The 18,299-nt window shown below is 37.3% G+C and overlaps 1 protein-coding gene across 1 annotated transcript in view; it reads left to right on the forward strand.

Annotated features, from left to right (window-relative positions):
• Nucleotides 1-18,299, forward strand: part of THSD7A (thrombospondin type 1 domain containing 7A) — a 446,988-nt gene that overhangs the window by 388,834 nt on the left and 39,855 nt on the right. The window contains exons 14-15 of the mRNA XM_070470953.1: nucleotides 12,007-12,185; nucleotides 16,633-16,781. Of these exons, the coding sequence (XP_070327054.1) occupies nucleotides 12,007-12,185; nucleotides 16,633-16,781 (328 nt within the window). The remainder of the gene's footprint in view (nucleotides 1-12,006; nucleotides 12,186-16,632; nucleotides 16,782-18,299) is intronic.

An 18,299-nucleotide genomic window follows, 5' to 3' on the forward strand; every position in this document is an offset into this window, starting at 1 on the left:
ATGGAAATTGTGAAAGGACCAAAGATAAAGTGAACTGTTTGTGTCTATTCAGTATCTCTCCTTTCTCATTAAATCTGATCTATGATGCATATCCAGTGGGATATTTTACTGTTTACTAACAGTTTTACTCAAAGTCTGAGGAAATTGACTCTGTTGCCTGATTTCTTTGGAATTACTACTGATGTTCTGTCAATCCTGGTAGTGGAATGCTATCACTTTGGTACCCTATCCTAGGCGTTCTCTAAATTGCAGTTTCTATGACCCCTGCCTTTGCTCAGCCAAATCAGCTTTCCAGATGTATGGTGCAAATGGGGTTTTCAAGTGGCTTTCAAGAAAAGTCTCTTACAGCTTTCAGTTTAAACATAAAATTGATCCCCACGTGTGTGCAGTGCAAAGACAGTAATCCCCTGTCCTGTTCAATAGTAGCCTTATGGCATTTCTATTTAATCTGTGTTATCCATCTGTGGTTCATATTATCAGTTATTATACTGACAAAACAGTTTGACTGTCATCAGTTTAAGTATATTATTTTAGGTCATTTCCCGTGTGGTTACCATTTTTTTAAAAACATCTGTAACTCAAGGCACAATTCTGTTTAGAATTTCTCATAGTGATAGACTCTACTGAAAAGCAATACCAATACTCCAAAAATCAGATCTTAAAGTATACCTGGGAGCCAAATAAATGTTCACTCCTCCTGATACATGGTATTAAATATAGTTCCCACACAAATGTTAATATAGGAATAGATTTTTGGCTATTATCTCTCCTAACCTCATAATACAAACTATGTATATTTACTTTTGCTACGAAATCTTGGACAGTGTCACTATTGGCCACAGACTGTAAATCACTCAGAAACCAAATTACACATTTTCTCCTCACTGCTAGAATCCTCTAAGACCTTGATTATTGTTGTTATTCATCGCTAACTCGTGTCCAACTCTTTGCCCCCATGAACTGCAGCCCGCCAGGCTTCCCTGTCTTTCACTATCTCCCAGAGTTTGCACAAACTCATGTCCATTGATTCACCGATGCCATCCAACCATTTCATTCTCTGTTGCCTTCTTCTCCTCCTGCCCTCAGTATTTCCTAGCCTCGGGGTCTGTTCCAAAGAACTTGATTGGTTTACTAGAAATTGATTGCCTATGCACATAGTACTAGGTACTTCTCCAGTTAATCACTCTTAAAATTTGCCAGAACAGGAGGTAGAATTTCCGGAATTATGATATCATTTAACCTCGATATTTTAAAGAATCATAGAGGTAACCTAGCTTACGCAAGGTATATGTATTCAAGATTTTTGTTGAAATGTGACAGATTTTATTATGTTGTCCCTCAACCCTACCCAGATTGCCCAAAACCCCTTTTTCTGCTCAACATTTTGTATTTCAAAAATATGTATCACTCCATAACATTCCATGTAATTTATTTCTTATATTTTTATCTGTTTTGCATCTCCTGTACAAAAACATGGATTGATGTAGTTATCTTTGACTACTCTATTCACTCACGTATCCCAAGCACTAGAACAGTAGGTGCTCAGTAAGTATTTGTAGAATGAGTGAATGAGTGAAGAGTTGGAGAGAATTTTTGTAGCTGTCTTTGATCCACAATCAGGCTTGGACACTTTTTTCAAATAGTGTCCTTCCCTCTGTCACAGTTCTGGGATATAATCAAACAGATCACTGAGAACAACTGAGATCTTTGGAATAAAACATATACATGCCACAAACTTTCTATATGCTATTCATCAAGTATGTATGCTTCTTTCTCCCTACTAAATTGTATGTAGGTTCAGAATTGCCTAATTTGTACAACACCAGGTTTGGACAGCAGCTTATCTCTTGGTTTATATTAGTAACTGTGACAACTTGCTTTTTCCCAGCCTATGTTTGCAACTTTAATTGGGAATATTGAATTTTTATTTAATTCTCTTTGTGTCCACTCAACTTTCCTTGAAAAAATAAGGAATAACATTTCTATTAGATTTATCTCAAAACAACACTTTCAAGGTGAATGGGATAAATTGAGAAAGCACCAGATGCTCAAGTCTTGAGCTCTTTGAATTATGTAATTTCTTCCAAACACTTCTCTTCAATCTTTACTCTCGGCATATTTGTCTTTGATGTTCCTCATATCGAGTTTAAGCCACAGTGCACCATCATCAGGTATTCTAAAATTGAACTCATTTTTATTTGTCATGTTTTATCATCTGTTAATGTCAAATAAGCAGAAAAGCCTAGCTTTTCTGAGCCCACGCTGTTATGTATACATAGGTCTCCTATCACCTAAAAGTAATTTTATATATTGCTGTTGATACCTATCAAATACTTACCAACTTGGACAGACTCAGGGAAACTTGAGAATCAGCTTTTAGGTTAAGTTGCGTGCACACTCAGTTGCTTCTTTCATGTCTGACTTTTTGTGACCCCATAGACTGTAGCCTACCAGGCTCCACTGTCCATGGTTAAATTACTTGTTATCAAATGTTTTCCTAAAGGGCCAAAAGCAAATATTTCAGGCTCTGCAGGCCAAAAGGTATCTGTAACCACTAGCCAATTCTGCAGTTATAGCATGAAAGCAGCCAGAGACAATATGTGAGTGAATTGCACAGTTATGTTCCAGTAAAACTTCATTTACAAACATAGGCTGTCAACCTAGGCTATCATTTGCCAACTGGGATTTGAACCTTTCTTACTCAGACCAGCAGCATAGACATTCCAGAAAAGCCACTGGAAATTCAGCCCACATTGCAGAGCTGCTGAATCAGAATCTGCATTCTGACAAGATGGTGGGGAGGTGGGTGTGTGCAGAGGGTGTCAAAATAATCAACACCTAGTGGATGATAGTTCACTTGCTTAGCAGTTGTGGGGAGGAGCACAAACATTAGGAAGTTTTTAAAATTTGTAAATATGCATCTTTATAAAGTAAATACCTGTTTAGGTATGATTTTGAAACAAGAATGAGTTCTGTAGGATCTTCTGTGAAAGGATATTGGCAAGTTAACGGTTGCCCTGAGAAGAGGAAAGTCTTTTTTGGCTCAGATAGGGAAATAGGAGAGAGCTGTGTGTTTATTTATTGCTCTATTCATAAACAGAGTACGGTGTTGTATTAAAGTGTTGTGTGTGCTTTTGACTTTGTACACTCAGCAGTCACAATCCAGTGACTCAATTCCAGGACTATGTACTGCCTTTTGACCATCATGCTGGCATTCAGATAGCTGTACTACTTGTTCCAGGTCACATTACACTCTTAATTATTTCAGTTTTTTAACTACAGTCGCTATTGAATTGTTCAGCATAGTTTGTCTAATGCCTCAGTAGTATAAGATTAATTTCCCTTTAACATTAATTCTAAAATATTATGATTTGTATTGATTCTTTCATGCTTTCTCTCTTTGCCTAGCATGTTTATGAATGGTATTACAGAGAACCTTCTGGACAGTAATGAAGCTTTAGCTTTAGCAGTTAGTTTTGGAAGCATCAGTGGGGTTCATTAAAATTTGATATTTTGCAAAACCCTTTCTGGCACCCACAGTCATTCTTACAGGTTGCTTCATCGGGGGTTTGTACTGCAATACTAATTATTTTAATAAAAAGAAAGCTCTGCAAACTTTACAAGTGAAACAAAAGCTTTTTAGTAAGATGTTCTCATTTTATAATGATAGCTTACCCTTATGGCAACGCTTAATATTATTGCATAATAACCTAAATGATCTACATCTTTATTTCACCAGTTTCCTGCAGTTATGATGTGGATGATTTGAAAACAGGTATCATGTTTGAATGATCGTCCCTCAATGTTGTAAGGAACTGTAAATGCTAGATGCTGCCTTATCAGTCAGAAATTCTCGTATACATGCCACCAAGTGTGGGGTTTTTTTCCTATTAGGATTTATGGGAACAAAAAAAGACCATCAACAAAACTGAGAAAAGGAATGCATCCTAAGTGTATTTCTTGTACAAGTACCCAGCTGAAATTTTTAAAATTCAGAGAGTACTCAATTTACAAGTAAAGTTTACATCTAGAACATATACTTTTAAGACATTGTGGAGTTCAGAGTACATCTGATAAAATTAATTATGGATATGAAGAAAGTAGATTCTGAAATAACCTACATGACTACTGAACCATAATATACCTGGAATGTTTTCCTTTTTGTAATGAAATTCTATAGAAGATGATATGTTTAATGTTAAAGGTTAATTAGAAACAAAATAGAATGAGAAATTATTCCTTATTGTAGTAGATGCCTGTATTTGAGAAAGAGCATGTTTCATTAAACCAGGAAAAAAGACAGTATAGAGAGTTTTTTTAAATGAGCTGAAATGGAGTGCTGATTTCTCTAAGAAACTTTTTCAGTTGGTAGTATTTTTCTAATGTCTTAATTCATTTTAGAATTTAAACCTTTCATTTGATAACACAGATAAAGCTAGTGTTGGTTTTACAGTCATCTTTCACAATTGAGATCTTTTTCCCTTCAAATGTAAAAAGACAGGCAGAGAATGAGAAAGACTTGCCCTGAGATAGAAGATGCAAGTTTAAAGAACCAGGGAAATAAAGAAAGGGCTACTGTGGATATGTTGGTACAAAAGGAAACCAGGTGCCTAGGGTGGAGTGTAAATAAAGTGTGGATGCCAGCATTATTTTCTTTTTTTTTTTTTTGGATGCCAGCATTATTTTCTAACAGGCGCCCTCCAGGAGGACCGTTGAGGTTGAGGGTGACTCTCCTCGGCAGTTTTCCTGCAGCCACCATCCACGCTGTATGAGATGGGAATACTTCTGGTGTTATCACTAAGTGCTGTGTGCTCCACGTCACAGAGACCTCAACCTAGTAGTACTTACTTATAAGCTTTTAAACTGGGCTCCATGGAGCCCCTCAGGCCAGGCTGTCAAACATAGCCTCCAGGATACCCCGTACACTTACTGGGCTTTCTACTTTTTTAGGAACAAAGTGTTTCACTGCCTAAAATAAAATTTAACTACCAAGGACAATTCATTATATGCAGCAGCAGCAGAGAAAAATCTATTTACCTTTGCCTTTATCAACAATATCTGCTATTATGTTTTATTCCACATCCTTTCTTTTGGGCTCTGACCCCTCCACCTCCCCAATGCCTTAGAGGAAAGATAGCACTGAGTGAGTGGAAGTCGCTCAGTCGTGTCCAACTCTTTGCGACGACCCCATAGTCTATACAGCCCGTGGAATTCTCCAGGCCAGAATACTGGAGTGGGTAGCCTTTTCCTTCTCCAGGGGATCTTCCCAGCCCAAGGATCGAACCCAGGTCTCCCGCATTGCAGGCTGATTCTTTACCAGCTGAGCCACAAGGGAAGCCCTAAGATAACCAACTTCAGTGAAACGATTAGGTGTGATAATCTTGCTGATAACTATGGTAATTTGACTGATACAGCCACAAAGTTGTTCATTACTCCTGTCGTGTTATGTTGTTCTTGAGGTTGTTGTAGTTGTTTAGTCACTAAGTCTTGTCCGACTTTTTTGCTACCCCAGGGACTATAGCCTTCCAGGCTCCTCTGTCTGTGGGATTTCCCAGGCAAGAATACTGGAGTGGGCTGCCAGTTCCTCCTCCAGGGAGTCTTCCCGACCCAGGAATGGAACCTGCATCTCCTGCATTGCAGGCAGCTTCTTTACCGCTGAGCCAGCAGGGAAGCCTATTGTATTATAAGGTTTCATAATTCATAGAGATACTAACTGACCCTCATATGGAATCCTGTTATATTAATGCCTTGCAAGTCCAAAGTAATTGTAATATCCATTAGTTGAATACAGTCTAATACCCTTTAGTTGAGTGTGGTCTCATTTCAGGACTCCCCCTATGGCTTGGGGGTAAAGAATCCGTCTACAATGCAGGAGACACAGGAAACTAAAGTTCGATCCCTGGTCTTTTTCTACTTCAAAGTACCATCAAAATGATTATATAATGAGCAAGGCTGATGCATAGGAATTTTTTTTGTAAATGAATGAAGAATTAGACATAAACCACATGGTTTATATTAGACATAAACCGTATCAATGGGCTCAAAAAGTAATCTGAGAGCACGCCAACATATTTGTGGGGATTTTAAAGTTAAATTTAAAAGGAAAATCTTCACTTGCATTTACTCTCAATGTTTAGCCATTTTTTCATAGTTACATTGAAAGCCAGCTTATCCCTGCAGGAAATTGTAGCTAATCTGCATAAACACAAAATGGTCATTTAAAATAGTCATTAAAAAAATATTCAAGAAGTTTATCTGCATAACAATTTCTTCTCTCTTTGCCATATGTTTAACCTTTACTTCTTTAAAACTTTAAAGTATAAACTAAGAAGAAATTTTCTTAACTTTAGGGGTTTTTTTTTTTGTTAGCTTTTGCATTTTTCCCTTATCTAGAAATGGACATAAAAAGATCTAATTAAACATTAAAACTCTGTACAGCTCAAAACATGAATCCAGTTTTAATGCATTATAATTACAACCTATTGGAATGATCTGTTTCTCACTGGTCCAGGGAGATGCTGTAGGAAAAAGTTAAGAAGCATATAATGCAGTGTCTGAATCATTCTCCTAGAGATTCACTGTTCATGTTAGCAAACAAACAACACACAAAAAAGAGAAAGCCCAGGGTAAATAGGCCTGTTTAACCTAGTTTAATGCAACAATTTTCCAACTTGCTTGACCATGTAATTTATAAAATTCATGTTTAACACTTATTAGGATCTTCCCAACCCAGGAATCAAACCCAGGTCTCCCACATTGCAGGCAGATTCTTTACTGTCTGAGCCCCCAGGGAAGCCAATAATCTAACAAGCTAATGTTTAAAGATCATCCTTTGGAAATACTTTGTGTCATTGTGTGATTCTTGTTGACTAAAAGAACAGTGCCCTGCCTTGGATCCAGTTCAAGATAAATCACTCTGCTGTTTCAAAGTTAACTTATTTCCCATTACTTCGTAATCTGAATACTCTGTCAAATATGTTTATATTACTGACAAAGCCCTATTTCCAAAATGAGTTCTTAGAACTTTTTTTCCAATTTTTAATACAATATTAGTTAAAGTTATAAATGTTAGATTTGGGGAGAAAAAAATCCATAAATGCCTTCATGTATCTGATTATTCTCAAAGTTTTTATTTTGGTTGAATAAGTAAACTTTGGATATGGGCTCCTGCATAAATAAGTTTATTTCCTTTTTAAATAAAATATATACATCTGAAAGTAGAATTCATTTCTGACACTGACTACCTGGACTTGGGCTAAACTTCACAGGCTAAGGGTTCAGTCCTCTACAAGACTGCTCTTGCTTCAGACACGAGCTGTGCATGTTCAGGGTTCCCAGGTGAGCCTTACTTCTGACCAACTGGCCACAGATTTCAGGGTTCCCACTACTTGCTCAGGTTCAATGATTCACTGGGATGATTCAGAGAACTCAAAAAGCACCATACTTAGAGTTTTATTATAGCAAAAGGATGAAAATCAGAACCAGTCAATAGAAAGGACACATAGATGAAGGCTGGGAGGGTCCCAAACACTGGGCATCTGTGCTGTCGTCTTGTGGAACCAGGAGATATCACCATCTTGGCCCATGGATGTCCTTTGCCAGCCTGAGCTTTTGTATCCAGAGTTTTCTAGTGGGGAAGGAGTTGTTATGTAGGCATTATTAGCTGAATCACTGACCATACAGTTAAACTCAATCTCCTCTCCCCATAGGCTGGGAGGATATCAAGAGGCTGAAAGCCCCAAGCTTTTTAAATACATGGTTGCTCTTCGTGGTACAGTCATCCCCCTTCCTTAGACATCTTCTCATAAACTCACATGTAGTCTAAGAGGCCCACCATGAATAACAAAGATACTCCTGTCACTCAGGAAATTTCAGAGCTTAGAAGCTGTCTGCCAGGAATCAGAGAAACAGAACAGCCAAAGTCATCATTATACAGCAGCGTTTTAGAGTTTGCTATTAGAAATGGCCTTGATCGTGAACTACATAGGTATACTGCCTGAATCTGAATGCTCCTAGTCATTGGATAAGCTATCAGTATTGGAAGAGCAACAGCTACAAAATCTGACAGCAATTAAAACTGATGTTGAAATTTTCTGAGAAAGTCTTTAAGTACCTAGCAGATATGAAGAGATATGTCTTCACATGTATAGGAAACAAAAAGATAAAAATAAAATTAAAATAACTGTTTATTGCAGTTATATAAACTTACCCGAATACTAGCAGATATGAAGAGATATGTCTTCACATGTATAGGAAACAAAAAGATAAAAATAAAATTAAAATAACTGTTTATTGCAGTTATATAAACTTACCCGAATACTTCATTATGAACATTTTAGTTGCCCAGGGTTGATTCATAACCTTTCATACACTGAATATAAGAATTTTATAGGTAGAATAGTTGATTATAGGAGTTTGGATATATACATGGTACTTTAGTTTCCCCAGCTTTTCAAGTTATCAGTTCTTAATATATAATTACAAAAGAATATTCTATTCATTTTGAAACTACTTTTCAGTGACCTTTTTTCAGTATTTTCAAATCCATAAAGACCACTGTAGATAAACTTCTAGCTAAATGTCCTCATTTGCAATTGTAGTCATGTGCATATAACACATATTTAAGCAGGATAGATTTTTCAGGTCACTTTTGAGATTAATCCAGATGTTTCCAATGGAGTGCCAACAGAGCTCATTCACACAGCTGTAAATCAGAACCAACCAATATGTTCCACATGCTTTCAAAATGAATTCTTTAATCTATCAACAGTACACCTTTCAATAGCACAATATCATAATTGGGAAAGTTGTTGAAAGCTATTTTATCTGCACATTCATAATTCAAATGAATGAGGTGACTGGATGTATCTCAAAGGTCCTCTGGTTGCCACTCAAAGCCTAATAATTTTGTATTCATTTCAACCTGAAAGCAGCCATCAGGAGAGATAGAGATACAAAAACTACAATCAAATTCAGGAGTTTGATTTTTTCATGTGTCATATTCTGTGTTGAGCTACCAAGTTTTAACACCCTCATTGTGAAGTCATTTATTTTATTCCAGCATTCTCGGGAACCATAAATTGCTTCAAGATGCCAGCAGTTTATTTAGCCTTAAAACGCTTCAGATGTTTCTGTCTTTCTATCCCCCATGATCGTTTGGCGTTAATTGCCCTCAAAAATGATCCTAGTGGAGAAGGCAGGGGAATGCTTATCTGGCAGTTCACTAGCAGCATTAAGGATTTTAATTGTATGAGATAAACATGACAGGCAATTATTGAATGTTGTTACACATTAGAAAATTAAAATGGAATGCTAAGCATTATACTCTTTTGCAGTTGTGTCTTTATCTCAGTGTCTAATTTGTATCTTTCAGCAATTTAATAGATTGAGTTTTATTGGAGAGACATTTTCTGGAATACTCTATTGGAAGATCAAACATAAAAATTTTATATCTGCTTACTTAATAATACAATGTGAATGAAACTGAAGTCAGACATGACATATTTCACCAATGCCATTGTACTTGAGCAGATAAAATGGAAAGAATTTCCATTTATCTGTTACTCTGAAGTAGTGACATGAAAAATCATGTGAGTCTACTGTCAGTTATAATTACTGAATGACAAAAGGTTAGAGGTTTGTTTCTGCAGTTATTTTGATGTTTTGCAAGCCAGGAAAGGTGGTGCTAGTGGTAAAGAATCTGCTTGCCAGTGCAGATGACAGAAGAGACTCAGGTTTGATCCCTGGGTCAGGATGATCCCCTGGAGGAGGGCATTGCCCACTCCAGTATTCTTGCCTGGAGAATCCCATGGACAGAGAATCCTGGCAGGCTGCAGTTCATAGAGTTGCAAAAAGTTGAATACAACTTAGCATACACACATGCACAAGGTAGGAAATGCAATTCTAGAAATATTTCAATAATTTATTACATATGAAATACTAGTGTTCTTTTACTAAAGTGGTTTTGATAATACTTGGAAATAGTTGGCTTTTTGTTATGTAATTGTCTTTTATAAACATTAAGTAATTTGGTTACTGATGACATGGGTTTGTAAGTGACTAGACATTTTTAGCTTGCCTCAAAATGAATTATATACCTAAATATAAGAACTAAAACTATAAAACTCTTGAGAAAAAAATGGGTGTTTTAACCTTTATGACCTTGGATTAGATAATGGTTTCCAGATAGGACATCAAAGCACAGAAATAAAAATAAAAATAGATTAATTGGACTTCTTTACCATTTAAACTTTTGTTCTTCAAAGAACACTAAAATAAAAGAGACATAATAAATGAGTTTTGACAAATGTATAAAGTGGAACACTCATATCCTGCTAGTGGTATTGTAAAGTGGTACAGTCACTTTGGAAAACAGTTTGGCATTTCAGTAAAAAGTTAAATAAAGAGTTATCATATGATCAAGTAGTTCCGTTCCTAGATACATACCCAAGAGAATTGAAAACTCATGTGTACAGACGCTTGTACACAAATATTCACAGCATTATTTGTAATGTACAAAGCATGGAAACTAAAATGTCCATCAACTGATGAAAGGATTAAAAGATATGATATGTCCATATAATGGAATACTGTTTAGTTATAAAAAGGAATGAGGCATGAACAAATGTCCCAACATAGAAGAATCCTGAAAACATTGTACTAAGTAAAAGAAGCCGATCATAAAGCATAATATTTGATTTCATTTTATAAAATGTTCAGAATAGGTGAATTCTTAAGAGATGCAATCTAGATTAGTGGTTGCTAGAGCACGGTAGGGGAAAATGGGAAATGGCTGCTAATAGGTATAGCAGTGGTAATGAAAATGTTCTCAAAGCAGATAGTGGTGATGGTTGCATGACACAGACTATATTAAAGACCAAAACATGAGCTGACTTTTATGATATATAAATTATGTCACAATAAAGTTTTTAAAAGTCTACCTAGAGTTCTTAATAGAAACTGTTTACATGATAGTCATTTTCAAAATGGAATCTTTGGCATTGATGTCAAATGATAAGAGCAGAGTGTTCTCTTGTTTCTGGAACATTCTCACAGGCAGAGTGTGACAGAGGATAACATTTGACTCTTGACCAGGGGAATTTTGCTTTTTTCCACTTACTTGTCTTGAGAAAAATACAGATGAATTGATAACTGTGAAGTGCCAAGTTGGTACTGGGGGAGTGGTTAAGGAAAATGCTCCCATTTCTAAGGATAAATCTGCAGACTCTTAAATTAATTGACTGTTTGATTTGATGGAATGAGTGCTAGACTAGACTAGATCCTAGCCTCATCTCTGATTGCATGACCTTGCCCTGTCATTTCTCTCTCTGTATTTATCTTATCTGTCCAGTAAAGCATCAGTACATGCCCACTACATTTATGCTATTTTCAAGAGAATCAAATGAATACGGTATGTGAAGGTGCTTTGAAATTGACAGCACTATAATAATATGAGGCATTATTTATTTAACATCTTTCATTTTTCTTCATCAGACTTGATTTTCAGTGAAAGCGAAACATAAGGTGCTAAGTTAAATGGTTCCTTTTGAATATTGATTGAGAGGGTCCGGCTTTCTTCTTGAGGAAGAATGTTGCATGGACTCAGACACTTGAACTTATGTGACATTAGCAGATAGGATTTCATAGAAAACTGTTATAATTTTTTTAATGTATTATTCTGGCAGCATGAGAATGACATGGCAGCAGACAGGTTGCTGTCAATTAAACACGAGCTGTCAGGAAGTCAGAAATGTTGGAAGATGGTGAGCATGAATCCTAAGCAGATCATATGGCAGGCGCTGTTCAGCTGTTACTTGAACAGAGTCGCTGTGTTAGGTGTCGTTTTCCTGCAGGATTTAATCTGAGTCCCTAATGACAGAGACACCGCTATATTTGCGTGTTGCTGGCAAGTCAAATGTGGACCTTCTCAATGGGCTGGAATGGTGGGCGGTAATAGCCGAGTGACATGTGGAGGAGACAGCTCTTGTCTCACTTTTGTCCGCACAGGTTACATTGAAGAGGCCTGCATCATCCCCTGCCCCTCTGACTGCAAGCTCAGTGAGTGGTCCAATTGGTCTCGCTGCAGCAGATCCTGCGGGAGCGGCGTGAAGGTTCGGTCCAAATGGCTGCGTGAAAAGCCCTATAATGGAGGGAGGCCGTGCCCCAAGCTGGATCATGTCAACCAGGTATTTGCTGCTCTTGGCAATATTGCAAAATACCTCTTAGATGCACGTTGATCTCTCTTTTTTTTTTTTTTTACCCAAAATAGAGAATGAATAATAACCCCTGAATAAGATATTTGACCCACTTTATCTTTACCATGCCTGAGTAAATTATTAAAATTACAAGTCAGATGGATGACCTCTGTATTTGCAAGAGATTTAATATACAGTATGTGCATATTTGTGCATATTAATATAATTCAATGGAAATAAACAAATGAAATCAACCTTTGAAATACTGTCAAGGTATTTAATCTGTTGTCATACAGTAATTTGAGTGTTGAGAGCAAGATTGTCTTATCTGATAAATCCATTAGACTCAGAAAAAAAATCTCAATTGCCAACCATACAAAGGAAAGTATGTATGGTGTGGGTCAAAAATTGGGAAATATATATTCTGTTTGATATTAAATATGTTAAGAAGAAAGAGAGATGAAGATGGTGTCAGAGTAACTGTATGTTATCTATCAATTTGGTGATTGGCCTTTTCAGTGTTATTTGGAACTTTCTTTGACTTTGAATACACACTTTGTTAGCAGCTATTCATAGTTATTACTTGTGTCCCACTGGAAATAAAGAGTGAAATATCTAATAGGGGGAATTGTTTAATATAAGATTACTCGTTTAATGTAACATAAGATTCATCAGACAGTTATTGCCATGTTTGGCCTACATGAGAATTAACAGATAGTGAATTTCACACTAGATATGAAGATATGTGTGTGGATATTAAGATATATATTTAAGTCTCAAAAGAACCAAGTTATATGTATGAACCAAATTTAAATATGTATGTACATTTCATACACACATAGATTGTCTAATTTTAACCTTCAAATACACTGCTAACCCATATACATTTGCCTTCCCAAAATAACCTTTGTTCATCACAATGAAAGTAAATTATAGAAAAATAAAATAACTTTTGAATAAAGCAATTAAGGGCCAGGAAAGTGGAGAATTAAATTGCATAGGAAGTCTTCTAAAAGAATGTTGATTTTTCCCAAGTAAAATCGCTTAACTTGCCCTTAAATAAGTGCAACTAACAGTGACTAATATACTGCACTGCTGCCATCTACTGGTAGTTGGGTTTCTCTATCCCAGTAACTATTTCTGAAGAAGAAAGTGCGTGACCCTGATGAAACAGAATAACTGAAATGTAATGTTTATAATACAAAACAATATTTTTCTACAAGTTTTGAAATATTGAATTTCCAATAGTAAACAAATTTCAATCATTTTTATCCACGTTTTGAATAACCTCTACACATTTTCTTACCTTTAGTATGTATGTGTACAGCCAGCCAGAATTTAAAGTAAGTTTTGTTTGCCTCAGCGTCTTTTATGTAGTGAATTTAGGAAAGTTCAAACTGGCTGTGCCAAGCTGTCTTTGCTACTGAAACTTTTCCCTAAGCCACTCCTCTGTCACTCTGATAAAATCTAATGCAGAGTATGATATCTGAGTATTTGTTACCAGTCTACTGGTGGAATATTGAGACATGTACAATGGGAAAATCGAAACTGAAACAGGAAATAATCGATTTCTGAGTCTTTGAGCATAAATATTCTACATTAAAAGTAGAAACTTCTAAGGATTTATTTGTTAGTAAAATGTAAGAAAAGTAAAGAATATGCAAAGGTTTGTATAACTGAAAATTGGTGGGGTTTTTGGTGTGAATTTGTGAAAATTATAAGTCATATAGATTTTTACTGCAGCCATACATTCCTCAATAAGCAATCTGTGATAGTTTGCCTTGAAAATGGTTTCTGAGGTTCCATTTTCCATTTGAGGAAGCAAATACTCATTTCCTCAGAAATATGGTTGAATGAATTGATTAAGATCAATCAGTCTATAAATAGCCCACTCACAGCTTGGTCCACCAGATATTTGCAGTCATATATTAATTCCCCATGATACATATTTTGAGGTCTACTCGGTTTTCTAAGATTTCTTCATCCTGCCTATCAAATCCTTTCCTGGGCTGTGCTGTTTGCAATTCATTTGTGTATCTTAATTTTAAACAATAAGGAGTTGGCTTTTCTATTTCAAGGTCTAAGATAAATGTTCGAGTCATTTACCAAAAAAAATACCAAAAAAGAAAATAAAACCCACCTTTTTTATATGGATAGTACTTGAAACTTAGAGCGTGAGATCTTCTCTCCAAATACACTGACATTTTAACTTGTCTCTGTTTCTTTCCCTTTTCCTCATTCCTGGTGAACCCTGCTCCAGGCCCAGGTAAGAACTGCTAAACTTCATGGTTCATGATAGGGTGCTGTTGGTTTCCATTTTACTCCTGGTATCAGAGAATGTATTCTTTTTATCTTTTACACAAAAGAAGTCATAGTTTTCATAAACTTTTCTTCTGCAGCTGTTCCTTTTTTTCCCCTAATGTGTTACATGTGTTTTCTCGTTTTAAAATCAGGGCCTAAGGTACGGGGATAGGGGAGAACAAGCTTAAATCACTCGCCTTGAGAGGCAGTGACATCTCCTGTCTCCTGCTTCTCAGAAAGTGAGGGAGAGGAGTAGGTGGGCTCCAGGTGGTTGCGGGAGGCCGCTCTGAACTGATTTGTATTCTCTTCAGCGTAGGAGATTAAAATGAAAGCCGTCAAAGGACTAGGAAAGAGGGCATTTCCCCTTCGATCATTCTCCACATTCTCCACATTCAATCATTCTCCACATTCAATCATTCTCCACAACATATGGGGTAATGTTTTACTAAATACTAAAATAGTATTTAGTCACATTTTAATACAGAATGCAACGTGAAGGTGATCACTTATGACAGTAATTACAGATTCTTACTCCGACAGTGCATGCTTTTTTCCTATGTGTAGTAGGTCAACTTTATTCACTTTACAGGAATGTTTAGTAAAATGAAAATTTGCACAAAGAATGGTTCCAATGGACTATTTGAATCTGTATTTTCTGGAATTGAATAACTATGTAAAATATTCACCTATTATTGTGTATGGATGGGTATGTATAAAGTAGGAAATAGAGTTGAATTATCATAGATTTTGAAATAATTTTAAGAGGCATTTTTCTTTAATGATTGAATCAGCTCTGTTGCAGTGGATTAAAGTCCTTTTTTTTTTTTTTTTTCATTGATTTACTCCATTCTCTCTCACTGAGAAAAGACAATAGTTGGTTCATTGTGCTAAAAATCCTGAAACCAACCAACGACACCACTGCAAACCTGGACCTGCAAGCTTTAATGGGCACCAGAGCACCGACAATTTGCTTTATTCCATGTGGCCCTCACTGCTTTGTAGCTGTGTAATATGAGACCAGTTTCAGACCTTACTTCCAAACCCTAAATGATTTAAGATAACTTTATTTAAGATAGCTGAATTTCATATTATTTATCTTTTAATTTCCTATATGGAACATGAAAAACTTCTTACTGGCATACATACTTATTTGGAAAATGGGCCAAATTATATTTATTTTAAAATAGCTACTTTTATTGGAGAAGGAAATGGCAACCCACTCCTGTGTTCTTGCCTGGAGCATCCCAGGGATGGGGGAGCCTGGTGGGCTGCCATCTATGGGGTCACACAGAGTCAGACAGGACTGAAGTGACTTAGCAGCAGCAGCGGCTACTTTTATATGCTGTGTTCTTACTGTTGTTCAGTCGCTAAATTGCATCCAACTCTTTGTGACCCCATGGACGGCCCAATGCCAGGCTCCCGTGTCCTCCAGCATCTCACAGAGTTTGCTCACATTCATGCCCGTTGAGTCAGTGATGCCATCTAACCATCTCATCCTCCGCCGCCCTCTTCTGCTGCTGCCTTTCAGTCTTTCCCACAGCATCAGGGTCTTTTCCAGTGAGTCAATTCTTTGTATCAGGTGGCTAAAATATTGGAGTTTCAGCTTCAGCATCAGTCCTTCCAGTGAATATTCAGGGTTGATTTCCTTTAGGGTTGACTGATTTGATCTCCTTGCGGTCCAAGGAACTCTCAAGAGTCTTCTCCCAAACCACAGTTTCAAAAGTGTTGTTATGTGCTTACTTAATTACTTAAAAATTAATGACAATTCTTCTATTCATTTATTCATCTTACTCAACAAATCTCTATAGAATGCCTCACATATGAACACCCCGGGCTAAGTACTGAAGACACAGGAAACTCTGAACAGGAGGCCTGGCCCAGGAAGTTATAATACCGTGTGGTAAGGGTCAGACCAGGAAAGCATGAGTGTGTCTGATGTGGTCCGTGAGGTCTGATCTCCAGCCACAGTGGGATAGCAGATCAGCACATCACAACAGGGCTAGGCCTGCCTGCCCTTCACTGCTGCAACTCGACCTCTCACGAGGGCCTCCATTTCCTGTTTTAGCACGATGAACAGTAAAAGAGAGGCTGGTGTAAAAGTGAAATATCATGATTACTGCAGTGTGAGGTCATTGAGGCCCGTGTGTTTCAGGTGTATGAGGTCGTCCCTTGCCACAGTGACTGCAGCCAGTACGTGTGGGTCACAGAGCCGTGGAGCATCTGCAAAGTGACCTTTGCGAACATGCGGGACAACTGTGGAGAGGGGGTGCAAACCCGAAAAGTGAGGTAAGGCCAAGTAGGGAAGCCAGGGTGCCGGCGCCCCCCGAGTTCTCGTGTGCCAGCCTGAACCTGCCATCCCCACAGGTCTCCTGAGCGAGATTGTCCGCGGCTTCACTTTTAGGGAGTCTTGGGTTCATGGAAAGCTCTGAGAGCATCTGCTTCCAGCAGCGGTTTGTCACCTCCGCCTTCTGATTTTTGGAAGTTTTGCTTCACCGTGCTCTTGCCAGGAAAAAGCTCTGTAGTTAATGTGAGCTGGACTAAGTGCAGATTTTCCAACCCCAATCAGTTCCTCCTTAAAGGTCAACTGTATTTCTAACCATAGTTCAGTGATAATCTTTTATAAACTCTTTATCCTTAGCATCAAACTGTCTACCTTTTGGATACTCCCATTGCCCTGGGAAGCCTTCACTAAAACCCCTGGCTGGCTAATGCCACTCGTGTTATCTGTGCCCAGTGGCCAGTAGGGTAGCCACTCATCACGTGTGGCTATTTCACTTGAAATCTAAACTAATGAAAATTAAATAAAATGCATTTCCTCAGCCACACTAGACCTATGCTAAGTGCTCCATAGTCGGAGGGGGCTAGTGGCTATTCTTTGAGACAGCACAGTATTTTTCCATTGTCATAGAAAGTATGATATCCTTGTATACTACTGAGCAGCCTTGTTCTCTAATGCCCTCTTAGTGTTTGAAAGATCCATCTACATGTCTGTCCCCTTAATTAGATGCTCTCTCTCCAAACTGAGACCCTGTCGTACTCGTAGAAATTCTCTAAAACCCAATACAATTGAAATATTGTAAAAAAATGTAGTTTAGTTGCTAAGTTGTCTCTGCCACTTGTGACCCCATGGACTGTAGCCCACCAGGCTCCTCTGTCCATGAGATCTTCCAGGCAAGAATACTGGAGTGGGTAGCCATTCCCTGCTCCAGGGGATCTTCCCAACCCAGGAGTTGAACCCGGGTCTCCTGCATTGCAGGCAGATTCTTTACTGACTGAGCTACAAGGGAAGCCCGTAATAAGTGTAATACAATTAAATTAACTCATTAAATTATACCTAAAGCATCTGCATATGCTTCTTAAGGGTCTCAAACCTGGGAAATCAGTATATGAGGCTTTATTATCTCCACTTTTAAGAGAAGGTTCAGAAGTGCTAGGTAATTAATGTGCCTAAGCAGACAGTGAGTAAAGTGACATAGTTGCATTGAAACTCAAATGTTTTTTCACTCTTCATGAATTTAATATGACTGTTTGTTTATCTGTTTCAGTAGGAAAGTAGAGCAAATTAATGTTTATATCATAAAACCTTGGGATTCTGTCTAAAACATTGGCTCTGATAAAAATAATCTCTCTTTTTTTAAACCTCACTCATCTTAACTCTCAAGTTATTTTTCTGAGTATTAAAAAGTGGATGAGATGGAGGGTGGAGGAAATTAGTTAATAGGGAAACAGAGAAGAAAAAGATATTCTGTTTTCTACCACTCTTCTGTCAAATTTAAATTTTATCTTTAAAATATAAAAGTATTT

This window comes from Odocoileus virginianus, chromosome 1, assembly GCF_023699985.2.
Source record: "Odocoileus virginianus isolate 20LAN1187 ecotype Illinois chromosome 1, Ovbor_1.2, whole genome shotgun sequence".
NCBI classification, from domain to species: Eukaryota; Metazoa; Chordata; class Mammalia; order Artiodactyla; family Cervidae; genus Odocoileus; species Odocoileus virginianus.